Here is a 27,410-nt window from a genome sequence, read left to right as displayed (position 1 = left end):
TGTCTTTCCCAGGGACACAACGACATGCTGACTGCAGTGGGGTTTGAACCTGTGCTCCCCTGATCTGAACACCAACACACTAGTCCACTGTGCCACAGCCTCCCTCTGATCAAGTTATATGTTTCACATGAATTCACTGACCCTTTGGTTGGCCCACCTGCACACAGGGATGTGTAGCTTAGCAATGTTTGAATCCAGATAACTTCATTTTGGAGTGATGAGGTCTAAAGGCACAATGTCACAGTTGAAGTTTTGTGATCGCCTTAGCGCTGTTTATGGATGAATTGCTTTATGAATTTTTTTATCTGGCAGTTCACATTATTTAAAAAATGTGGCTAATATCAGAATTATGTGTGATCTGGTCACAGCACTAGACTGACCCGCATTTGCAAAAACAATCTACATAAACACACATTGGCGTTAAGCTTTCATTCATACGTCGATGTGCAATGGAAGCCAAATGTTAACAGTCATGAAAACAGTCATGTTTTCCTCAGATTAAGATGGGGGCAGTGGAGACGTGTTAACTGCCTGCGTCAGATGTAAAGATGTGTCAGACAAAACATTTGGCATTTGAGGACTGAGAAGTTTAACTATGATGAGATAAGGGGGGCATGCCTAAAACATATTTTCGTCAACATTTGGAAACATAGAAACATTGAGGTTGAAATAGTTCCTAAGTAATTAAAAACATCAAATTTAAATGATGGATATAGGGATGAATTATGACTGTAGACTGACTGAACTGGACACATTGTTACGTCACTGTATCTCTGGGGGCATTTAAAATGTCTCCTCTGTCACAATGTTTATGACGGGTGTTTTACCGTGTGAACTGGCAACTCAGCGACTGCAGTGTTTATATTGCTCTACTGTGTTTTGTCACCAAGTTGTATCTGTATATTTAAATGTATTCTGGAGCTTATGGGTCTTTTTGTATAGTTTATTGTTTGTGCGTCATGCCAAGGACCTCGGAGCTCGCTGAAGGTCAGCAGGCCGAAACGTGTGAGTGTGTGCTCTTCTGTGACAGTGGGAGAATACCTTGATATAAAGCAGTATCACTCAGGTCTCTGTGCTCTCTCACAAGGGACACTTTGTACTTTCCTCCAAGGGTGGGGTGACGAGGGTGAGGCCGACGGTTGTGGGGAGGCGCTGTACGACTCCTCCCTTTCTGTAGCTGATCACCACTGTCGACTCCTTGGGGAAAAGATAGGGAAAACATAATGGGAAGACCATTGCATGGAAACAATAGGGGGATATAGGACTTAATTATGTATCGGTAATAGTCACTGTAATGCCATTTCTGTAAGGTATGTGTTCAGTAACATATCCTCTCAGCTGGACAACAACAACCCAACCAATGCAATTTCTGCTGCTAGGGGATTCTCAATCAAATGAGAACAAAAGAGGGACTTTAATGAAGTCGTAAAGTGTGCTCATGGGAGTTTTTGTCCACCATTGCAGAAGAAAATACATGCCACGACTCACGCTGAAACCATGTTCACTGTTAAGATAATGCATCATATGTTTTATATAGTGAGTTCATAATACGTTTTGCCGCCTACGGATGCTCCATGGTATACACCAAGATGTTGTTGTGAACAGCAGCAGCGGAGCATAACAGCCTCAATCTTTAAATTCTTACCTTTCACAATAAAAACCATAAACGTATACGCTGCTTACCAAAAGTTACTTCAATTGACTTGAAGAATTTAACTTAGCTCAACCATGTTGTTCCGATGAAAAAGCTGCAAGAAATGATAACTAATTTACGTTAAATACTTAACACTGGATGAGTTGACTACCCATACAGCGTATCTTAAGTCATGTTATGCTGTTAGCAAGAAATGAATGCTTATATACTCTTACTGAGTATAATTCTGTGACATTAAGTTATTTACTTATACCTTAGGGCTTTTTATTTGTCAGTTTATTGCAGAAATGTTTCATATAATACCCTTTTAAAGACAGATCAATTTGTTATAACATTGCAAACGTTTATTATAAAAATAATTCTAGGTTAGCGGTTCGTGGGAACTCGGTGTGTGCTTTGTAACATCATGCATGATATACCATAGTACAATCCATCACAGGCTGCAACACTGTTTGCCGTCATTAAGTGAATGCATGTCATGAGATAGCTGCGGCCTTGCAATGCTGGTTATTCCTAAGGTCGCCTGTGTACATATGTGACACAGTAAAACAGTGTCATCAATCACTGCTTCACGCTTGTGTGCAAGTATTTCCTCTTTCTCCAATAACTCATTAACCTCACTGGGTTTCCGTTGGTGTTGATGGCTACAGATAATGATGACGTTGTGTGTGAAGAATGATGGGAATGCAGACCCTCTGTTTTACACCAATGTTTATTCCAACAGCAGTTGTCACCCCACTTTTAAAAAAACCAAATATCGACCGAGAATTCCTCTCCAACTACAGACCTATCTCCAACCTCCCGTTCCTTGCCAAAGTGCTTGAGAAGGTCGTGGCCGCACAGCTCCAGTCTCATCTGTCTTACAATGACATGTATGAGACCTTCCAATCAGGTTTCCGCCCTGCACACAGTACAGAAACAGCCCTAATAAAAGTAGCCAACGACCTACTGATGGCAGCCGACTCTGGGTCACCCAGCATCCTGGTCCTTCTTGACCTGAGTGCGGCTTTCGACACAGTGGACCATACCATCCTCCTCCACCGCCTCGAGACCTACACCTGGGTGACGGACACGGCTCTGAAGTGGTTCTCAAGCTACCTCACCAACCGGAAGTACCACGTGTCTCTGGGGGGTTCCAGGTCTGACGACACCGCAGTGACATGCGGGGTCCCACAGGGCTCAGTGCTGGGGCCGATCCTGTTTTTAATCTATCTATTACCTCTGGGTCATATCATCAGACAACATAACATCAACTTCCACTGCTATGCCGACGACACTCAGGTCTACATCAAAACACAACCCAATACCACCACTATCCAAACACTAAACACCTGCCTGGAAGACATCCGCTCCTGGATGACCACCAACTACCTTCAGCTCAACAGCAGCAAGACGGAGGCAATCCTGATAGGCACCACTGACCAGCTTGCCAAGGTCGCCAACATCAGCCCCTCCCTTGATGGTCAGCTCATTCCTCTCTCCTCCGTTGTCAGCAACATCGGTGTAAGGTTTGACCCCACTCTGTCGTTCCAAGCCCACATCAAACACATCACCAAGACCTCCTTCTTTCACCTGAAAAACATTTCCCGACTGAAGCCCTCTCTCTCAACTGATGACATCAAAAAACTGGTTCATGCACTCGTCTTCTCAAGACTAGACTATTGCAATGCACTCCTCTCCGGTCTCCCAGCCAAATCCATCAACCGCTTGCAACTTGTCCAGAACAGCACAGCCAGAGTTCTCACCGGTACAAAAAGGTCCGCACACATAACCCCCATACTTGCAAAACTACACTGGCTCCCAGTCCACTACAGGATCCAGTTTAAGGTTCTGCTCCTCACGTACAAAGCCCGGAATGGACAAAGCCCAAAATACCTCTGTGACCTCATCCATACCCAGACATCTACCCGCTCTCTCTCCGCTCCAGCCACGCTCCTCTTCTTCACATCCCCCGCACACGTCTCCGAACAATGGGAGACCGAGCCTTCTGCTCATTCGCCCCGCGCCTCTGGAACTCCCTCCCAGATCAGCTGAGATCTGCCCCTTCCACCGAGGTCTTCAAAACCGGCCTTAAGACCCTCTTCTTTCGGCAGGCCTTCCAATAAACTTTGAGCATGGTACACCTGGAGTATTGCCATTTTTATCGCTATCTCCGACTTTTACTTTTGTACGCTATTTTATTTTTAATTTTTTTATTTCTTATTATTATTACAATTATTTGTTTAATCTCTCAAAGTGTATCAATATCCCTTGTTGTGAAGCACTTCGAGATTTGTCTTGGCAGATGAGAAGCGCTATATAAATTAAATGTATTTATTTTATATTCCTTCTCTATTAACCCAGTATTTCTGTACAGTAGCAGATAAAGATTAAGCTGCACTAATATTATTAGTATTAAACATTTTCTAGAATAAGATTCCAGCGGTGGGATGCATTGATATGTTCTCTGACATGTTTTATAGAGACATTTCAAATAACTCCAGAATGTTGTAAAGCTCAAAACTCAAAATCAATTTTAAAGATCTGAAAAAAGTCAGAAAATGTAGTTTTTATGAAAAAAAAGGAAAAAGAAAATGCGAACTCAATTCAGGAGATCCACAACGAATATAAGGTAAACATAATTAGACGGTCGGTAACAGTAAGTCTAATTAACAACTTTAAAAAAATCACATTTTCTTGGCCAAATCACCTCAGTATAATCCAGTGTTTCATGACAGGGAGTAGCGAGAGACCAGGAGAACATTTATTTTGAAAAAAAATAAAATCCTAATTTGAAAGATTATTAATTCAAAAATAATATGATACAATACAGTACAAGTACGTCTGGGTCTCTGTGTTTCATTCAAGCTCGGCTCTGTGTGTGTGAGGATGGAACGAGCCATTTCGTGTGCGTGCGCGAGAGAGAGAGAGCGCACCGGTACCGGAGATCGTTGTTGTTAGCTTCTGGTACTAGCGAGCTAGTGGCCGGGTCTCAAACGTTTTGGTCATGATTAATGTAAACAATTATTTCCGAGGCACACGTTTACTATGATCATCATTATAGTTATACAAAAATAAGAGAATAAATGAAAAACAGGTATGAAATACTATATGACAGTAAAACAAGAATAGAGTTTAAAAGGGAGTGATTTGTAAAATATCCATAAAGAAATAGTAAATCTGTTTACAGTTCTGTTTCATATGGATGTTGAGAGATGTATCCATAGATCTCTTCATTTTGCTCTCAAAGTGCACCAGATTGATGCTTTTAACTTAAATATTTAAAAGCATCCCCCCGGACCCCCCTATGTTAGGTCCACTCCGCACTTATAAAAATAGCACTTGACCCCTGCTTGACCATATGCGGCGAGCTGATTATCGAGCCTTCATTGTAACAGTCGCGGGTACGTTGTGTATATGCGTGGGGAGTGTTGCAGTAGAAAATTCTACTGTAGCGACCGGTACATTAATGGGAAACCCCTAAAGGTTTGAGCACCCTCTATGAAACGTCAAGCAACCCCACAGCACCCCAAGAGCAGCAAAAGAAATCTCTGGCGCCGCCACTGAGCCTGCAACCCAGTTTTGAAGACATGTGCAGTGCAAAACAGGCTCATTGCAGCCACTAATGCTGCGATAAGACACACAGATATCAAATATACCAAATACCAAATATCAGCATTTTCTTTCTTTTCATTTTTTAGCACAGATTGCAAAGTGGCAAAGTATTATAACTTATTGTTCTAGCAAAGGGATTGCACAGTTATATTATGTATTTTCTTTTTTGACCACACAGACTTATGGAGCATTGTTTTATTATCACTGTTCTAGCAAAGGGATTTTTAATTTTTTTTGAAAGGAATGCTCACGTTCATATTGATGTATTTTAATAAATGTTAACTTGGCCCATTACGTGACTTGTGTTGGGGCCCCGACTTTTTTTTGTGGGGGCCTGACAGAAAAAGTTCGAGAACCACTGGTATAATCACTCAAATCTCTTGAAATGTACGGTCATTATTTCCTTCAAACCTTTAAAAACATTTGCATTGATCTGGTTGTTTTCTAAACTGTATTGCTCTCGGTGTTACTTTGCTGCATACAGTAGAATCTGGTGTCTGTTCTAAACTTCACTTTGAGTGTCTTATTGTGCACGCCATAAACTACAGTTTATAATTGAGCTTGAAACACATTGAACTGCTTTAAAAAACAAAACAATCTATCAAAACTTTAAAGGTATAGTTCAGATGTTTTGGAATGGGTCAGTGCCTTCCTCAGACGATGGCAGTGGGTAATCCCCCTGTTTGGGAAAACAAACAGGAGTGCCATGAGGAAGCTAAGCGATATCCTGCTGTGGACAGGTGAAGCAGATCATTAACACTAAAAGTGTACGCAATATTTGTAGCTACTTTATTAAACTGGGGGTGTGCCAGGCACCATCTACTGTAGATAATACATTAACTTTGAATAAGTACCTCACAAAACACTTGAACTATCCTTTTCAAATGTAAATTCTAATGGAGACATCCTGTTACTTGTGAGCAGGAGCTCTTACTCCTTTTCCGGCACATGGAAGAAGTTAGCTTCAGGACTTTATGCCTAAAAGGGTTTGTTTGAACCCAAACCACAGATCTTTCCTGAACATAACCAGCACTTTTGTTGCCTTCTGGCACAAAGCCCTGAAGGCTGACTTCCATGTACTATTATTTTTGTCGTAATGTCTAAGGTCCTCAGACCTTAAGATTTCAAGGGTTTTGTTGTCATATGCACAGTACAGTGTAGTTATGGCAATGACAATCTGTAATCAATTAGCCCTAGCAGTACACACACACATCACATGTGGATGTCCCACGCATTAGTACACACACGCACACCATCCCATGCTTTGTTATGCTTGTCACCTTCCCTTCTGGTCTCTATTGAATGTTGGATGTTTGTTTTTCTTTGGGAAAGCAACATCACAAAGCGATTGTCTTGCCTGTGTGTGTGTGTGGGTGTGTGTTTGAGTGTGAATGCTGACATGTACAGAGCGTGCTTCTATCCAGGATTCAGGAAAAAGAAGAAGTGCAGCAGTAAAACCCTGGCAAACACATCAGTGTACTGTTGCGTTTCACATTCACAGATCACTGCTGATGTATCTGTCAATGACATTTATATTTTTTCTGTCACTGAATCTCCTCATAATTACGTTTTTCACCCTAGCCTGATTTGCTTTGTGGTCCCTGACAAAGGCTAGCATTGTTGATTGGATGTTGTTGACACAAGTGCTGTGAGAGGTCAAAGACTAGTTCCTAAAAATACTCAGCCCTTGGCGTTTTTGCTAACTGTTGCGTCATATGGTACAGTCTAATCAGAGCCTGCGTCAGTACGACAGGCAGGTCACTCTAACCCCCTTCTCTCTGCATACCCTCAAGGCTAATACTGTACATTCACAGATACTACAACCTTATTTTGCACATTATGGAAGCACAAGCTAAATCATTTTGGATTTTTGCTAGATATTTGCTCTTCGGCAACATAAAACCCCCCAAAAGCCCCCATTTGTTTCACAGGTCGCCTTGTCATGCTCCAACTCAGTGTTTAAAGTGTTTGTTTATAAATTCAGTAAATAAGATAAGGACACAGAGTTTAAATAATAATGTGCTGCTTGTGAAGTAATGCGCTTTGTACACTCATGTTCTCACGCTAAACTTTCCAAATGGCTGTTGACTCAATTTCCTAATTTCCAGGATGTAAAAAGTGCATTTGAATCAGAGCAAATCTCACACCATATCAGCTGTTCACAGTTTCACAGCCACTCCTGTTGAGCTGGGATCACCTTGTGTGCTTTGAGATGGGATCACAATAGGCGCTTTCACACTGCGGTACTTTTCCCACAAAGGTTCATGTGAACTTAGTTCATGTGAACTAGTGATGTGTCGGTCGCGAAAGAGCCGGCTCTTTTAAGTGAACGACAGGAGCCGGCTCGCTGGATTTAGAAAATTATTTTATTGATTTATTGAGTTGTATGTATTTAAATTGACATGCATCCGCTAAGAAAAATAGTCCGTTGTTACTGTTTGAACTAACGTAGCAACGGCAGGAACTGCTTCGAGTGTTTTTGAGGAGCTTTTTGATTACAGATTTGAAAACATCGTTGCTTGCTTTAAAAGTAGCACAATTCATTATGTCAAACTTTGGAAAGTATCTAGATATCCCTGCCCTAATGCCAAAGTAACTGGCAACAGAATATGTGTCGCCGTTTGATGTCTATGTCTGGACCGCTGCGTAAAAAGGAGGGTTTCTGCCCCATTACTTCTCTTCTTACTTCAATAAGAATAAAACACGGAGGAGGGAGATCTCTTTGTCTCCCCCTCTTCTGACAGCCCTCAGAGCATGCTGCCCTCTCCTGCAGGGGGGCGTGGTCAGCTGCAGCTCACAGAATCATATATATACTTTATATAGATATGGCCCTACAATATATTGTTCAAATATAGCATGATAGGTCCACTTTAAGTAATACAAGACAGAATGATGATGATGATGATGATCTCCGCGCTACAGCTGCTCCGTGCATGCATGCAGGTGACATGTAATATCCAAGGATTAGAGACGGTTGGATGCTGCTGTTTTGAGCATTGCAATATATTTATTTTCACTATGTTGTTTATTTATGATTATCCTTAGGCTCAGCAAAGATTTGATGTCAGCTGTTGCTGTCTTTTTTTCTATAGCTAATAGTTACTGAAATAGAGCCCTGCTGTTTTGTCAGGGCCTTTTCTTTAAATATAATTTTAAAATGTCGATACAGTAGCCCCTTTTTTAAAATAGTTTTTATAGGTGTTGCTATCTGTTTTGTGTAGCGTGGTTCGAGAAGCAAGTCAGTGCATTCATTGGGTGGTATCAGAGAGTTACACGGGTCTGTAAATGCAATGAAAACATTTGGCCACAGCAAATCATTTATATTAAACATGTCATTTTTACTTTTGAATACTTCAGTACAAAGGATGTATTGAATAATTTAAGTGATATATGTGTGTACACATATAAATCATTAGTCAAAACAGGGCTACATTTGATTTAATTAAAAGGTATAATATGTGGTAAACTGAAGAGCCGTTTGGGAGCCGAAAGAGCCGGCTCTTCTTGGTGAGCCGAGCCAAATGATCCGGCTCACCAAGAAGAGCCGGAATTCCCATCATTAATGTGAACTCTTTTATCGCGTTCACACCAAAAAGAGCCGGTACTAAAATTAGTTCATGTGAACCTTTTTACCCCCTCGAAAGTCCTTTCGAACGGCTCTTTTATGAGAAAATAGCTATATTTCTGATTGGCTGGGCGGATTGCAAACCACGCCCCGTAAAACTCCCAAAAAGTTTTGTGAAGCCGCCATTTTATTATCCTCGCATTAGCATTATTAGCATTAGCATTAGCCCAGCGCAGAAACGCAGAGAGACTAACTTATGGCAACACAAAATAAAACATGGGAGCGGTGGAGATGAGGAGGTGTCGGCGTTCTGGCGATTTACTCGGAAGGCTTCTACTGAAGCCAGTCCCCAACTCCGGGGACTTCCGGCCGGGAACTTTAGGCCGCAGTATACGCCGTGAAGTGGTTTGCGGCCTGCCAGTAAACCCAAAGCAGAAGAAGAACAAGTGACGTCAGCGGCTTCATTTGCCTAATCCACCCCCAGGGACTTTTTACAGTGTGAACGCGATCTGTACTTAGTTCATGCGAACTAAAGAGTTCACATGAACTAAGTTCACATGAACCTTTGTGGGAAAAGTACCGCAGTGTGAATGCGCCTCTTGTGTGCTTTGAGATGGGAGCACTTGGATCCCGGTGGAGGAAGTGTCAGCCAGTGTGTGACGATCACCTGTAGAACTAGAAAGCTGCAGCTATAGAATAAGACACCCAGTATAAATGGAGGAGGAGGAGGAGGTGTGATATTCTCCCCACACAGCCCTTTTCCACAGCCTCCTTGATAAATAATTTGTGTTTAACGCGGCAGCAGCATTTTAACGAGGGTACCTGTCACATGTACACTTTGCTCCCTAGCAGGATGGGTGCTGCTGAATGATGGGAACACACACACACACACACACACACACACACACACACACACACACACACACACACACACACACACACACATTACATTACATTGCATTTAGCTGACGCTTTTATCCAAAGCGACTTACAATAAGTACATTCGACCAGGAAGACACAACCTTGAAGAAAACAGAATCATATAAGTACACACACACACACACACACACACACACACACACACACACACACACACACACACACACACACACACACACACACACACACACACACACACACACACACACACACACACACACACACACACACACACACACACACACACACACACACACACACACACATACCTCAGCTTGACTTGAAGGCTCCAGAGAGGTTGTAGTGTAAAAATGTTAGCATTGATAATTAATTATATTTACCAATGGGGTACGATTTTTTAAATTGTATTTATATATAAATAAAATGCACTTGTTTGTAAATTCCTGTGTTTCCGAAAACTCCAAATATTAACTGATTATTGATACCTATTCGATTAATCTGCAATTTCTTCAATTGTTTAATCCAGATCGAGTAATTAAAAAATCTCAGATTGTAGTTTATTTGTGTACATTTTCTCGTTTCTTTACTCCTCTATGAAAGTAAACTGGATATCTTTGAGTTGTGGACAATAAAAGGCATCGAACGTCATCATCTTTGTCTTTTGGGAACATTGATGGACAATTTTCACCATTTTATTTTATGACTCAAACAACTAATGGAGGAAACAGACAACAAATTAATCAACAATCTAAATATTCATCAGTTGCACTCCCTATTATTTACATGAGGATTTCTTATTAACAGATTTGAACAGACAGAGACTAAACTCATCCATACCAACAACAGCAGCTCTGTGGACCAATCAGAGCGCTGGAAAACAAGTTATCGGTTTAGCATCACTTCTGAGAATGAAGGGGAATGAACAGCATCGCTAAGTGTCTCCCTCAGTGCTTGTGTTCAGCTGGTCCAGTGGTTGCCATGGAAACAACTACGACTCAAGCAGCCAGCAGACCCAGAATCAGGCTGCTGGTGAACAGCTTTGTTTCAAGTAAAAAAAGAAAAAACAGGTCAAAATTGATTTCTGCTGTTCACTTTCTCCTTCTGAGAATCTGAAAGCTCGAGCTCGTTTTGATGTTGGAGGGGTCCGAGGCTTTCGAGGCACACTGATCGACCGTTTGGTTTCTCTGAAAGATTTGTGCTTTGTCGCCCTCCCCCTCCCTCCCTCCATAATTAAGACGATGACAGAGGAGAGGTCATCTGAGTGGAGGGATGCACAGGATGTTGTGCGGCAGTTGTGAGGTTCAGGGAAGCTTATCTCTGTCAGCGTGTGACTCTGCACGTCTCTACCCACAATGCAGTATGAGGCCTCAAAGATTTAAGAGAAAGTCTCTGGCTTGAATAATTGTATAACCTTGTATGGTTTTGTTATTTATGGGAGACAAATCATTATTTTGAATGCTAAATACAACTTTTTGTATTCTTCTAATGTTGACATATTTTCTTCCAAGAGAAAATAACTTACATTTTTGTTTAAAGTCGTCGTGTTTCCATGAGCACCACCGCCTCTTCACATGTTGATCTAGCAATTGCGTGGTTTTATTGTGAAACCGAACAAAATATTACATTTTAACACATTCTTCATACAATTCTTTCATAGCGACAACGTAATGAATCTATTTGTGATTAGGAAAGATGAATTATGTCATACAATGTATTTCCTGAATACAAATAGTATATAATATAACAGCTTAGGGGGAAGTGGGCAAAATCAAGATCTGTTTGAATCCTTTTAAATCCCTCCATTTTCTCCACCTGTTGAATGACGACTTGTTTCCACTGTTGCTCCATCACTGTCCCCTTATACCTGTTTCTGTTCTTCAATCAGCTATTTTCTTCTTCCTTTTCTTTCTTTCTTGCTGCCCCAGTCTAAGCCATAACCATAATATTTAACGTATACAATGTAATTCACCAAACAGGGTGTCCGTGGGGTCTTAAAAAGTATTACAAGTTGATAAATCAATTTAGCGAAAATTAAGGCTATTAAAAAGTATTAAACAGGACAATCAATACTGAATATAGTAAATGTGAGGTAAAGTGTGTCGCCAATGTAACCGGTTAAAACTCGAAGTGGCGATGAGGTCTTAAAATGTATGGAAAGGGTCTTAAAAAAGGTCTTAAAAGGTATTACATTTCACTTCAGGATTCCTGCATACACCCTGTTGAGGAAAAATCTTGCCCTGCTTCCTTTTACATACTGTATTACTTGCCTTCAAAAATGTAAAATATACGCTCCTCCGCTCTGCGTGATGGGAATAGCTTTGTCTGCTTTTGCATGGAAATGAACTCAATCAACAACATTAAGAATAACAATTTAGAAATCTTCAATGTTATCACTTATTGTCTTTTTAGCTATGTAGAGGTATTAGGAGTATTACGTTTCATAAGCAGATACAAAGCTCCTTAACCTGTTAACTCCCAAGCCTGTTTTCCAGGTCTCAGGCTCGAAAATGACATTCCCAGAACAAATAACTATAACTACACTTCTAAAAGGGGAAAATTCATAATCTTTTTTCTCAAAGCAATGATAAACCTGTGAGTTGGATGTTTTTATTTTAAAGTAAATTCAGATTGAACATAGTAAAAAATGTAAATGATTGTGTCCGTCCAAAAAAAACACATTACTTATTGTGAAAACCACCCTTGAATGATGGGATAGCAGACTAAAAGCTTTAGGAATCCAAACTATAACATATAATAAGTACCCTGTATCAAGATTGATGCAAAACAAGTGAAATGTGACATTTTTAGAGAGATTTAGAAAAAAAAAAAACCACTTCTGGGGTCATTTGGGTGGATTTGACCTATCTCTGGCCCCCCTTGGTCGATTTTGATGATTGACATCTCTTTTTAACCACTAGAGCCAATGGAATCGAGGGGAACTCCCACATACACACACAGATTACCAAATAAGGAGTGAGAGTGACGCGTAGCCAAAACCGGAGCTGCGACACACTCTGGTGGCTACTATTAGCAGCTAATTTTTATTCTCAGATTTTTGCATACAAATTGAATTATGGATTATCAATAATTGTTTCAAAGTGACAGACACATTGATTAACCTATGGATTAACCTTCAGCCGCGTTTTTTCTCGTTTTAATGCCATTGAACAGGACTTTTGATCAGAATAACAGCTAAGGTGAGCATATCTACCTAAAGCTACGTCGCGTGTTGTCTGTATTTGCTTCCCCTGTCACGAGTTCTGATCGCTCAGTGATGATTCTTATATTTCTATAATCTGTGGACTCTCAGGATGTTATCTAAGCTTGTTTGTGCAGATCCAATAAGTATATTGATCGGTATAGCTAGAGTTCTGTGCTAACGGCGTTAAGATGTTTTCGCTCAAGGCTAATTCAGAGGTTCAGCGTTAGTATTGTGTTTTTTTTTGCTAAAAATGGTTCATATTATCAGTTAGCTGAGTTTCTTCCCGTTACATGGATATGAAACATTCATAGTTTATAATATATTAAGAAGCCCTCAGACCAGCCGCGGCGCCAGGATTTCAATTGTGGGTGGGCCAATGTAATTTCGGCTGGGCCTGTTCTAATAGATGTTTCTCATTAACAAAAATTAAATAAAAATAAATGCCTGCATATCATTGTAGGCAACTGTGTAATGCATATTTCCTATATTAAACCCTTCTCTTTTAAACATTTTCACTTATAAAAGAAGCTTACATATTATTTAAATGATTAAGCGGCACGCCGCAATGAGTGAAAATAAATGTTATGCTGCATGTTATTTAGTTTTGGTTCACAATACATTGATACATTTAGAAACAAAGAGTATACAACGGCAGAATATGGAATAATGAGCGAGCACCTGATGTGTGTCTGTGTGCTGTCCTTTTTAGCGGATCTAGCGAAGTGAGCGGCCGTGCATAAATGGCACTGGTTCTCTGACACGGCACTTTTCAGAGGCTGCAGATTTATCATTAGGCTACTTCCTTCTGAGCCTTCATTGTAGTAATTCAGATGCAATTAGCCTATATAAAAGGCCTCAAATTAGAAGCACGGTCTGGGCCGTCTTTTTCACTCAATTCTGCAATAGGTAGATCTCGCCTTTCACCTAGGCCGAGGTCGGTGATCTTGGGCTTAAAAAGGTTGGTGACCACTGGTCTAATATGTTCACCATTTCCTGTTTTAAAAGAAGATAGATATAATATCAGCTCTCCACTTCCTGCTCGTCTGGAATTTATCTTTTGAATCACACGTTTGTTTAGGCAAACATTGAATACACAAAAAAAATATGCTACTTCCTCCACAGATTGCAAGAGAAGTACACTGTACATTTTAAACAATTATTCTGCTTCAATCCATAGTTTATTTTCTGTTAGGTCACCTATCATGCTATTTTTAGGCAATAGCATAGGTCTCAGATATATAAAAATATATAAAAACATGTCTATGAAGTGTTTTGCTCAAAATACCAAACAGATCACCCATTCTAGCCATGCCTCATATCCCTCTATTTCACTTCCTGTTTCAAAAGTGCTGATTTTGGGTAAAAAGATTAAAAAAATTAAAGAATTGATAAAAAATAAAAAAGGAGGGGGCTGAGCTCATACGGGACCCGGCAGCTACTGTCTAAAATACTGCGGTGATGAAACGCCATATCATGGATTATCAAGGATTATTTCTGAAACAGTATGGAGCTCAAAGGCTTTCTCTCTTGCCCAGCCTGTCCTCCTACAAAAAACGACCATATAGGCCGATTGTTCATGCCCTTATTACGACCCAGAGACATGTTTTAAAGTGTATGTTGTTTCTTACACGACCACTAGAGCACCTCTAGTGGTCGTGTAAGAAACAACATGCTCCCGGCCCGTTCATTGCTCCGGAGGGACGTTTATTCACAAATAACCCTCTCTGGAAAATCCTAAATTGTGGAATAGTTTGGCCATTAAAATGCGTTTTGATTCGATTTCTGGCGAGAAGTGTATATTGTACTCTTAGAATCCACGTCCAGTCGATGTGTAGGATCTATAGTTTGATAGATATTACGAAGATGATTTGAGGTCTCGCCAGGATAACGTGTATGCAGCTTCCATGTAAAGTTAGCGTGGGTGAAAACAGTTTTTCCGGTCTCGAAGTTTTCATAATAAAACCGGATATATTCCCCTCACTGTCAAATGATTACACAGTGATATCTGCATTACTCATCCACTAAAAAAACCATCAGTTTATGCTTGTTGATTACACGATATTGATTGGTTTAAATTGTGTACAATGGTTTTCTGTTTTTAACCTTCGATTCAGAGAAACACATTTTTTTTCCCGGAGTTTAGACACTACACTACCCAGAATTCCCAGCTATCGTTTGGGACTACAACATCCGCCTTGCTTTACAAACCCCGTGATTAGTCATCAAGCCCTGTGATTGAATGTTGGAGTGGCAGTGCGACAAGGTTACGCCGAGCGTCAAACAGCTATATGAAATGGAATGGAACCATAGCAGACTTTCCAAAACTGGAATTGGACGGGTCCAGCCCCCGTCTCTTTATAAGACGTTTTCGTATTTCCCACAATTAGAAGTTGCCAGTATTAAACTGTACACCCTGGAGGTTTAGGGGATACGAAACACAGTGGTGTTATCAAATTTAAAACATATAATTAATAAATGGGTGAATTAATATACCCACATCAGAGGTCAGAAGAGCTTTATTTAACAGCTGGTCTTATGTCTGTGACCCCTCCTGTTGTTCATTGATAAGCCTGAAACATGCACTTGTCAAGGTTCAGAGGCACATTTTGCAAATATGGCAGTCGCCATCGATCATCTTAAGATAAGATAAGATATACTTTATTGATCCCAAGTTGGGAAATGTTTTTGTTACAGCAGCATACTACTTTATTCTACTCCACTACAATTCAGAGGTTAACCTGGTATTTTTACTCCACTACATGTATTTTAGTTACTTTGCAGATTCTGATTAATGATGTGAAATATAAACAACCCTTAAATCAGACTTTAGTTACACCTGACTCAAATTCAGGGAAGGTGATTGTCAAGTGCCAAAATAAACTATGCAATATATTGGACGTTAAGTACTTTGTCAGACTTCATATTTATCTGTGGATAACCCCAACGTTTTTTTCTTATTCAACAGAAGACCTTAACTTAAAGTGTTCTTTAATGTTTAAATATAGCCTTATTAGTGTGTCTGTTTTGCACATCCTCCTGTTAATATCTTTGGACGTCCTGCACTAAACTGTTTTATTGTAGAGATCACTACAGTATCTTCTTGATATTTTCTATTCTATATTTCTATCTACTTTCCCCAAATTTTGTATGTAGGCTACTCTTAATATTTAAATGTTTTTATCAAATAAAACGTATTCAACAACAACATTCAATAACGTGCTTTAACCACTAGGCGGTGCGGGTTAAAAAACCAGTGGTGTAGTTAATAAAACATAATAATATCAAACATAATATGACTATTAACTTTATTGTGAAATTAAAACAGAACGGTAAAGGAAAATACAGTTTCAGTCTCTCGATTTGAAGCTTATGCATCGTACCATGAACCTGTATAGACCTGTAACAGTCAACTGCATGAGGAGTTGGAAAGGTAGTTCAGTAAATAATATCTTTAAAAACTACAAACAAATCCCTTTCTATCAGCTGTGCACCGTTATAGTGTAAATACAACCTATCTACCAATTGGATCAAATATAAAAGTCAGCCGTATTAGTGTTGATACTGCAAGGAGACGCATTGTGTGAAAGGAAATGGAAGATGTTGTTTAATTGCTAATATATTTATGATCCACGTCATGTATTCAGTTTTGGCTGCATTTCTTACAGTTTGTCAAAAGGTCTTCTGATCAGGGCTCTATAAATAAATATCTACGGCAGATATGTAATATTTAATGCAGCCGAACCATGTAATACAATGCCGTTATGTGATGACTTCCAAAGAGAAAAGCAAGTACACTCGGAATGAAGTATTATTTTATTTAAAAATATTTTTTTTCCAATTTCATATCGCATGAACACCATATCCCGACGTGCATTGTGGCTAAATAATCGATGTTTTAGCCTATCAAAACCTCTGAAAAAAGAAAGGTGTCTCTCAGAATCGAAAGAGAAAAACCTATGGGAAAAACACAAAAGCATTGTACACAATTTAAACCAATAAATGTTGTATAATTAACAAGGATAAACTGATGTTTTTTAGTTGATGAGTACTGCAGATATCACTGTTAAATCATTTGATCATTGGTTTTATTATGAAAACGTCGAGACCGGAAATACTGTTTTCAACCCGTAACTTTACATGGAGGCTGCCGCATACCTCAAATCATCTTCGTAATATCTATCAAACTATAGATCCTACATATCGACTGGACGTGGATTCTAAAAGTACAATATACACTTCTTGCTAGAAATCTAATCAAAAACCGTTTTAATGGCCAAACTATCCTACAATTTAGGATTTTACAGAGAGGGTTATTTGTGAATAAACGACCATATGTAACGTTAGCATTCAACGGGAGCACTAGAGGGCGAAAACGTTAAAACATAATTATAGGACGTATTAAGCGCTTGAACAAACAACATATTTGGTCGTAATAAGGGCTTGAACAATCGGCCCATTTGGTTGTATGAGTTGGAGGACTTGTTGCTCTTGCCGGTTATACCACAAGGTGAGTTCCTTTTCATTTCCTGCTATTTCACACACATGCTCTCCAGTACAGGTTAGCTCGGAGTGTTAGCGATGCTAATGTGAACACCAACCATATTACGTCCAAAACAGTCGGGCATTGTTTCTGATAGCAACTTTCTGATAGTGCCGTGGGTCTACATTTCAGATATTACGTCATATCGGACGCAAATCTTGATCAGCTTCGTTGTTCCTCAATAGAAGCTCTCAATTTAGAAAAAGGGACATTTTGTGCATCAATAGTAAATAGGATTTACAAAAAAATAGTGAAAACAAAGAACCAGAGAATGAATACATCTAAAAGTAATTACATTTTATGCCCTCACATCAAAATGCTACAGACTTGTATTGTTTAAATGACACTGCTTCATGTCAGTCCCAACAATGACAGATTTGAGGAACAAAGAAAACCCAATAAACAGTTTGATTGATGTTGTCCTGGAAATGTCCTGGAACATGATTTCCTAAGAAAGGAACAAACTCTTCCCTGCTGTTGATCACAAATTACAGAAATGACAGTACAGGAGATCGTCATTCATCAGCAGCTTAAAATAGTTTTTATGTGAAGTTTTTTCCACTGTAAAGATACAAGTGTTTTATTGTGTCTCGGTTAGCAGCAGCCGGTGGACGCTCACCTCGGGACCGCCCTGCAGGAGGAGCAGGCGTGGCTTCACTCTATCTGTCAATGTGGTTCTGGTCATTTCAGATAAGGGCAGTACGAGCTGTGTGTAGACATGAGGCTCAGGCTGAGTACACAAACCCAGCAGCTGCCTGGCACCACGCACGCACACACACGCACACGCACACACACACACACACACACACACACACACACACACACACACACACACACACACACACACACACACACACACACACACACACACACACACACACACACACACACACACACACACACACACACACACACACACACACACACACTCTTTCACAAAGGCTAAAAGTTGCAGTAAGCACATGTCAGAGCATTAACAGGCAGGAAAGAATTAATGGAAGGAAAGAAAATGGAAATAAATAACCAACGCTCAAAAGGAGAGACAAGGGGCAACCTACGTGGGAGACTCTTATGTTTTGTCACTAGTTAAGCAGCTACTCTGTGTTTTACAGAGCCTGATCTAACACAGATGTTCTAAGAAGTTCCAGATGCTCCTCAAAGGCCAATGTGCTCTGACTTGCACTCTTGCTGGCAACTTTTCAACAACAATATCCCATCAGTCATTGCTCCCACTGGGAATAGGACTTATAAATGATTTTTTCCACATTAGCATGAAATATTGTTTGAGTTTTTTGGGACCCCGGTACTCCAGAACGGCTCTGAAGCATTTGAAGTTTGACAGTGCTGAAAGGATGAGTGGAAACATTGACAGAACAGCGATAGTCCAATTATAAACTTTTTATTTCTCTATATATTGAAGCATTATGCATTGGGTCTAAGTATTAGCGATATTTGACTTCTTGTGTTCTTGGGTTGCAGTCGAATAGTCCATTTAGCTTAGGAACCTTCCTAACGTAGTCAAATTACCCGAAAGTCCCTCAGTGGCAGCCATGATAAGTGCCGTTCGAATTCTCTAGATGATAGGAAAGGAGGTTTCAAACTTCCTTTATAACCTCCTTTAGCTTAGGAACCACTGGACCTCCCTTGAAGAAAGGAGAGGAGAAAATGCTGCCCCACAATGCCTTGCAGCCGCAGCATTTGCCGTCACTCAACAGTCGGCTGTTCACGGAAACAACCGATTATGACCGAGAAATTATGTCATGAAAGTTACGGTGCTTATTAAGGTAACTTGAAATTGCGTTACGTTTACCAAACACATTAGTTCGTAATCTTAAATGTTTCCCTGTCTTAATTAAACCAGGACTAGGCAGCTCAGAACAATGTTATTTATTATTAGTGAAACAAATGTGTGGTTTGGGCAGGGGTCTGCAACCTTTTTGACCAAAAGAACAATTTTGCCCCCTTTTCCAGAGCCGCAAAACATATGTGATAGCTTGATAGCTTATAAAGTTGTATATATTGTTACATCATAGACAAAAACTACAGTTTTTTTGCATTTATTATTTATTACATTATAGAAAACTGTTTACCTCTTATAATAAACAAAGAACTCTTATAAGGAGAATTAAAAAAAATACACAGGCCCACTTTGAAATAAATAAAACCTTTAGCTGCACCCTAAAAAGAGTTAACTGATTGAATTATGACTGAAGATCATCAGCTGTCTTCCTCTTCCGTGTTTTTCCTCCAATACGTAAAGGCTGCAGCACCTTTGACAACTTCTCTCCACATATCAAACATACCGGTAAGCCAGCGTCGTTTGCTGTGAAAGCATATAACTCTAACCGCGCAGAATTAAACCCTCTGTGTTCCTACGATACTTTTATTTTCTTTGATTTATCCATAGTTCGCTCATCGAGCCGGGGGTCAGGTTATTCGCCTGCAAGAAAAGGCGCTGGTGCGGGACCGTAGCAAGATATGACGCATATTTTATTTGACCTAATTAAAACCGTTTTTTATTTATGTGTCACAGTATCACCTCCAAATACAAGATACGAAGCTCAAGGGAGCCAGAGTAGACCCCTAACCCACGGGTTGCCGACCCCTGGGTTAGGGGTTAACCATATTCAGAACATACTGAGCACACTAAATGTTTTGACTGGTGTGTTGGAGTAATGGGCCTTTAAGACAAAGTCCTCAGCCCCCCCTTCAACCACTACCCCCCCCCATAGATGGTGCACCCTCATGCTTTCAATTGACTTGTAAGGGGTCTGTAAATGAGGCGTTGCAGTATAATACCGGGTGAGAAACATGTTTAAGATCTTTTCTCACCTGCTTACATTGTGCTTTTGGATGTATGAATGTCACACATATACACACCCCTTCCTGTGATCAGTGCTGGGTGTTGGCTGGGTATTGTTAAGTGTGATGGAGAGCAGGATGGGGGGATTAAAGGAGGGGTCAGGTCCCCTACTGCTGCGTGAACATGCTGAGAAAAGAGAAAAGAGATACTCTGCTGACATTCTGCACTGTGCAGCGTCCGGAAACCTCCGCCAGTTTGATTGACATTGTTTGGTTTGAAATTGGATTGGCATTTGAGTGCTGACTATTAGTCACATCCTACTGTCTTTTGGGAGAGGCTTTGTTTAATTACTTCATTTGTTTTTCCTGTTGATCAGTCTTCCTTAACGTTGTTCATTCATCTTGCAATAACAGATTTATTTAGGGTCACTTCAGGACAGCACAGACAACATTGAAATGCAAATCACAAGTGAAATAAGTTAAGATAAGTGTATATAATGCATGATTTAATGTGAGAATAAAGTATTGACAGCTCATTTTTGCTGTTGAGACTATGGGGAGATGTGTTATGATGACACGGCTGATACAATGAAGAATCTGCAAGACTGGGAGACAGAGCTTTGCAAAACCTGGCAATATGATAGGTGTGATGATACAGGGGTTACAAGTCAATATATAGCAGCAAGATGATAGGCTAACAATGTAGGGGAGGTGCTGCTGACTGTGACTATTGGCTACAATGACAATAGCCAGGATTGAAAGCTTCAGACATTGATGGCAGGAAATCATAAATGAGCATGTGTGAGTGGAGTGAATGCAGGATGTATACGAGAAACAAACCATATGCATCAGCATGCAAAATAATTGTCTTCCATGCTGACATTTTGCTAAAGATGAATTTCATTTGGTGTTAGCAAAGAGTTGCTTATTTGCACATCCAGCAGTTACGGAGCAACATTAGGTTGCTCTTCGTATTTCTGGCCATTTGGCGAAGTCACATTTTAGCTCTATTTTTGGTCTCCGTACTAAAGAGAAAAAAAATCTGGCTGTTTTTGTTAAATGCTTCAGTGTGTTCATCAGATCACTTACTGACGTAGTCTTCCTCTGAAAACAGCTCCCTATAGCTGCTAAAAGAGAAATGATGAGTGGAAAAAATAGTTTGAGCTGTATAACATCTGCGTGCGTCTTGTGGGATTCTGTTAAGCATCGCATCCATGTTCTCTCACGTTGCTCTTAAAAGCACACTCTTTCAAACTTTGATGGCCTTAAAAGTCAATGTTTATAGACCCACTGTCAGGACCAGATACTTCCCGCTAAAGTAAATGCCTGCCGCGCTAAATCCATCATAAAGGAGGAGGAGAATTATAAATAAAAGTTTCTGAATGTTCCATTAGTGCCCCTCTCATGCTTGCTTGCTCGTCCAACTCTGGACCAGTACATTTAAAATAGTGATGAGTTTGGATGTGGAGGGAAGGTGTAATTGTTGTTTAAACAATAGAAGGTTGGGTTGGATATTGTTGTGCTTTTATTTACTTCTTATACCATCACGAGGCTCTCGGGATGCAACGTTAGTCGGTCAGTCCGTCCCCCACTTTGGTTACTAGGAATGAAAGAAAATCAGCTAACTGGTCCTGGTCTTGGTACCTTCAAGATTTTATCTGAACTGTACCGATAAGTATTTCTCTAACAACACCATGTTGCTGTACACACTGTCTTACACTTTTTGTTTAAACCTTTGTTCAAGCATAAATTGCAATAACTATCTGACTTTCCTCTTGCACCATCCAATCTTTCCTCGTCATTTATAATTATTTATGACCAAAAGTGGTAAAAGTGGTTACCATCAGCCTCAGTTGTACAGTAATGTGTGTGGTAACTACTGCAGCAAAGTGTTAGCATGCTAACTAAGAGTATGAACAGGATCAATATTATAATTACTTTTCTATTATGTTTTCGGAGCATTTAAACTGAAATCACTTCACCAATTAATATATAAAAACTTAAAGGTCCCATGTCATGCTTTTCTGGTTATGTAGCTTTTTATGCATGTAAACGGTCTGCAGAGTCTCCAGGAGCTCCAACAAGCCGTTTAGGACAGAGAGTGAATACACATACTATACAGAGATGCTGTTTGAGAAACCAATGTGAGTTTGGAAAATTGCACAATATACATTTATTTTAGTAGACCTCAACAATGGAATTATGATCAGTAGAAATGGCCATGACATGGGACCTTTAAGACTACACGTTTTTTATAGCTGCACAAGTTCTATTATATTGTTGAGCTTGCTTTTAAAACGTTTTCCAAACATGTATTTGGTGGCAGGTATAAATGTCTCAGGTTATTAATAATCAATCAATAATAAAACATTGTTTTGCATTGTTTTTCTGGATGTATTTCAGCTATGCAGGAGACATCCATTATTCAGCCATGCTGATCATGTACTGATTAAGCCTGCATATCCACCCTAAACTGTGTTTGTTCAAATACATTTGAATCTGTTATTTGTGCTGCTGTTTTGCCCGTCCTGTCTGGATCAGAGAGGCTCTTACATAATGCCATTTTGATATCCCGGGATTAGGCTGAGTTCCTCTCCACACACGGATGACGACTGCTTTTATTGCAACAAAAAAAGAAGAAGAAACTATGTGATGTTCCAACGACGTGATGTTCAATCCCTGGTTTATTTGAGATGCACAAACCTTTTAGTGATCTGTAATCATATTGGTCATGAACTCTAGGGAGTGAGCAAAGAACATCATAATGCAGAGTGGTGGCATGATTGATTAGGATGGACTAGAACAGGAGAGATGGACAGGAATAAGTGACTCGTTTCAGGAACAAGTGACTCGTTTCAGGAATAAGTGACTCGTTTCAGGAACAAGTGACTCGTTTCAGGAATAAGTGACTCGTTTCAGGAACAAGTGACTCGTTTCAGGAATAAGTGACTCGTTTCAGGAATAAGTGACTCGTTTCAGGAATAAGTGATTCGTTTCAGGAATAAATCACTCGTTTCAGGAATAAGTGACTCGTTTCAGGAATAAGTGACTCGTTTCAGGAATAAGTGACTCGTTTCAGGAATAAGTGACTCGTTTCAGGAATAAGTGACTCGTTTCAGGAATAAGTGACTCGTTTCAGGAATAAGTGACTCGTTTCAGGAATAAGTGACTCGTTTCAGGAACAAGTGACTCGTTTCAGGAACAAGTGACTCGTTTCAGGAACAAGTGACTCGTTTCAGGAACAAGTGACTCGTTTCAGGAATAAGTGATTCGTTTCAGGAATAAATCACTCGTTTCAGGAATAAGTGACTCGTTTCAGGAATAAGTGACTCGTTTCAGGAATAAGTGACTCGTTTCAGGAATAAGTGACTCGTTTCAGGAATAAGTGACTCGTTTCAGGAATAAGTGATTAGTTTCAGGAATAAATCACTCGTTTCAGGAATAAATCACTCGTTTCAGGAATAAGTGACTCGTTTCAGGAATAAGTGACTCGTTTCAGGAATAAGTGACTCGTTTCAGGAATAAGTGACTCGTTTCAGGAATAAGTCACTCATTTCAGGCGTGGCCAAATTATTTGATTGTTGGCCATAAACAACCACTTCAGGAACAAAAGTGTAATAATTGTAAAATACAGTTTTCAACTAGTTAAGTGCCCATTACATTCTTATGTGTAAATAAGTAAATAAAGTGTTTTCTTCATGGCCCATTTAAAGGATTACAAATGGAGATAATAAATCTGTCAATTCAATATTAATATGTGACAGATAAAACAGATTTATATAATAGTTTTACTTAATTTAAAGGTAAGTTTGAGAAACCGGCTCGAGATACACTTTTTGTTATATTCCATGGAATGCTCTTAACATCCCGATAGCAATGAATATCTTAAGTGCTTTGACAAAAAATCCCCCAAAAAAAAGTCATCTGTGGAAGCCGTGGCGCTGTAAAAAGCACGACCAATCATTTTAGCCGGCCCGGCTAAAATAACAGGATGGCCTACCTGCCTGTCAGCCTTCCATCTGTGCACAAACTTATCTCGTGCCCTCATTGGTCATGTGCGCGTTCGTGTGTGTTGGAGGAGGGGCTCTGTAAGGAAGTGGCAGATTTGTTCCGGCTGTGTATTTTCAAATTCTAGCGCACTCGAGCTGGTTTCTCCAAAATTACCTACCCCACCTTTAATCTAGGATATGCAATGAACATGTAAAGGGCAAGTTATAATAATAATAATAATAAAAATAAAGCTTTATTTATATAGCACCTTTCATACAACTCATGCAGCTCAAAGTGCTTTACAAAATGACATCACACGTTAAAAACAAACAACAAGAAATGCCCCTCAGATTATTTGTTAAGAACTTTAAAAGGTACATTCAGCAAAATATAACATTTGATCAGATAGACACAAGGAGGTAAAACAAAGTTATAAGAAATATTCTAAAGCCATGCTCAAATGTAGGGCTGCTCAATTAATCATATTTTAATCGCGATTATGGTTTGCAACGATTACGAAAACAACGTAATCGAAATAAAACGATACTTTTTTTATTATTATTACCAGTTCCTGGTAATCAACTGTTAAAAACATATTGTTCAAAGTTTTTTTCTCCAATAAATGGATGTTTTCAAAGTCAATGAATAATCGCATTTAATAATCGCATTTAATAATCGCAATTACTATTATTGACCCAAATAATCGAGATTATGATTTTTGCCATAATCGAGCAGCCCTACTCAAATGTATCTTTAAAAAGTCAACTCATTTGCAGATGTGCAGTTGGCCGGCTGGCTGTAGTTTAGTCTATCACAGTTTAGATAGATGTGTGTGTTGTTGGGCACAGAGGAGCAGGTGCAGTAACGGCGTGCAGAAGGTAAACGCTGCCACGCAGAGCTCCTAAAGAGGGGGAGTGCTGCTGCGTAAACACCGGACCTGACTGTGTACTCTGCAAACCCACTAGCCCTTGCCCTCTTGAGAAAAGCAAGCAATTAGTCTGAGGACGTGAGCTCAGAAACATGGAGTGTGATACGCACGGCTGGGGTGAATCTCCACAGATAAATACTTACAGTAGCTGCATTGCATTTGGAGAAAAGAAAACACATCTGACTGCACACACACACACACACACACACACACACACACACACACACACACACACACACACACACACACACACACACACACACACACACACACACACACACACACACACACACACACACACACACACACACACACACACACACACACACACACAGTAGACTGACGGTAGGCATTCACCTGCAACAACACACCCTGCTGCAGGTTTCACTTTAGGCTCATGGCTGCTTTTGCTTGATCAGTGAGAGTAATGTAAACAGAGCTGAGCGCTTGAGCCATCTGCCTAATGTCACTGTGGCCCATATCTGTCCTGCTCTGTCTGCTCACACACACACACACACACACACACACACACACACACACACACACACACACACACACACACACACACACACACACACACACACACACACACACACACACACACACACACACACACACACACACGCACACACACACACACACACACCCACACACACACCCCACACACACACACACACACACGTCGCCCTCACATTGTCTTTTTTTCTTCCTCATCCTGCTCCTTTCCACTTATTTCCTTCCTACCCTCAACATCTGTCTTCTCCTATATCTTTGTTGTCCATTATGCTGCCGGTCTATTTTCTACCCTTGTTTACTTTCTTCTTGAACTCATCTTTCCATTGCACTTCTGTTTCTATTCTTGTGTCTGCAACACTCTGTAGACTGTCACCACCGGTCACCTCTATCCCCATTGCTATTCTTGATCTTTTAATAACCACCATATCTATATTTCTGTTCCTTTATGCTCTTGTGTTTGAATCCAAGTCCCTCTAAAACATGTTTCTTTTGATATTATATAAAAGCTCTGTTCATGGGCAATTATATGTTTGCACCCTGTTTTCTAAATAACAATTTAAAATGTATTATCTTTTGTTTTACCAGTAATGGGAGAAAATAAATCTGAATGATATCATTTAAACTGCACCTTTAGTCCTCAGCGAATTTTTAAAAAAAGTTGAGAAAACATGAGGATCAAAACATTGAATGTAGTTGAGTCATCTAAAGTGATCTGGATGGTGCTGAATAGAGTGTTATAACAACCAAGATTTAAAGATACATGTGTTATAAGAGCTATCATGTGTTGTGGTGTTTTTACATTTTTGTGTTAAACGTGTTTTTTAAAGTTAAGGTACTGTATTAAAGTCAAACCACAGAACCCTTGGCCTTTGTGTACTTCCATTTGTACCCAGAAGATGTCAGTGTGTAAAAGGTTCAGATCATAAATACTTCAGAAAGGATGAAAAAGTGGAAAGATTCCAAACTGGAGTTTCTTTGCAAACACGTCTTGAGTTTTTAGGAGAGTGAAAAGGAACACAAATGTTTAAAAACTATAAACCGGGGAATGCAAGTATCTTAAAGTAACCATGCCAAAGAGTGCAATAACAGTCTGTCCCCAGTTCCTTTCCCACCAGTCTTTATGACTTCTTATTTAGTTCTTCCGGTAAAGTGAAGCACTTGGGATGTTCTTCATATCTCTCTCGTTATAACTCTCAGCCTCTCTGTTGCTCTCACTGTCAATGGAACCACTTCCTCTCTGATTTAAGGTTCAATTCAAACATGAAGGAATACGTTTTTATCACATTTTACAACGTGTAGATCCTGTATACTTTTTTCTGTCAGTCATGACTACGGTTTTGATTCATGAAACACTTTTGGCCCCGAAGCAATAACAACAAACCCGGAGAAATGAATCGTTTGTCTACTATGACGAGGAGTCATTTTATTTGACACCTGCTTACTTTTATGCTTAACCCCTGATTCATTGACTGCCCCTGTTACCTCACAGGATAAGCAGTATCCTCCTTTCCTTTCTTGTATCTTAAACTTGACGACCTCTCCCCCCCCCCCTCCCCAGGTGAGTGCTAATGTCCTGATCTTCCTGTGCACAAACATCATTGGTATCTGTACCCACTACCCCGCTGAGGTTTCCCAGAGACAAGCCTTCCAGGAGACCAGAGGATACATCCAGGCCCGACTGCACCTGCAGAGGGAGAATCAGCAACAGGTGGGCCCGCA

At 40.0% G+C, this 27,410-nt stretch overlaps 1 protein-coding gene across 1 annotated transcript in view; it reads left to right on the top strand.

The window, feature by feature from the left end:
* Positions 1-27,410, top strand: part of LOC117542997 (adenylate cyclase type 6-like) — a 52,954-nt gene that overhangs the window by 12,194 nt on the left and 13,350 nt on the right. The window contains exon 5 of the mRNA XM_034210940.1: positions 27,250-27,399. Within this exon, the coding sequence (XP_034066831.1) occupies positions 27,250-27,399 (150 nt within the window). The remainder of the gene's footprint in view (positions 1-27,249; positions 27,400-27,410) is intronic.

This window comes from Gymnodraco acuticeps, unplaced genomic scaffold (genome assembly GCF_902827175.1).
Source record: "Gymnodraco acuticeps unplaced genomic scaffold, fGymAcu1.1, whole genome shotgun sequence".
NCBI lineage: Eukaryota > Metazoa > Chordata > Actinopteri > Perciformes > Bathydraconidae > Gymnodraco > Gymnodraco acuticeps.
This window is presented reverse-complemented; position numbering and strand designations above follow the sequence as displayed.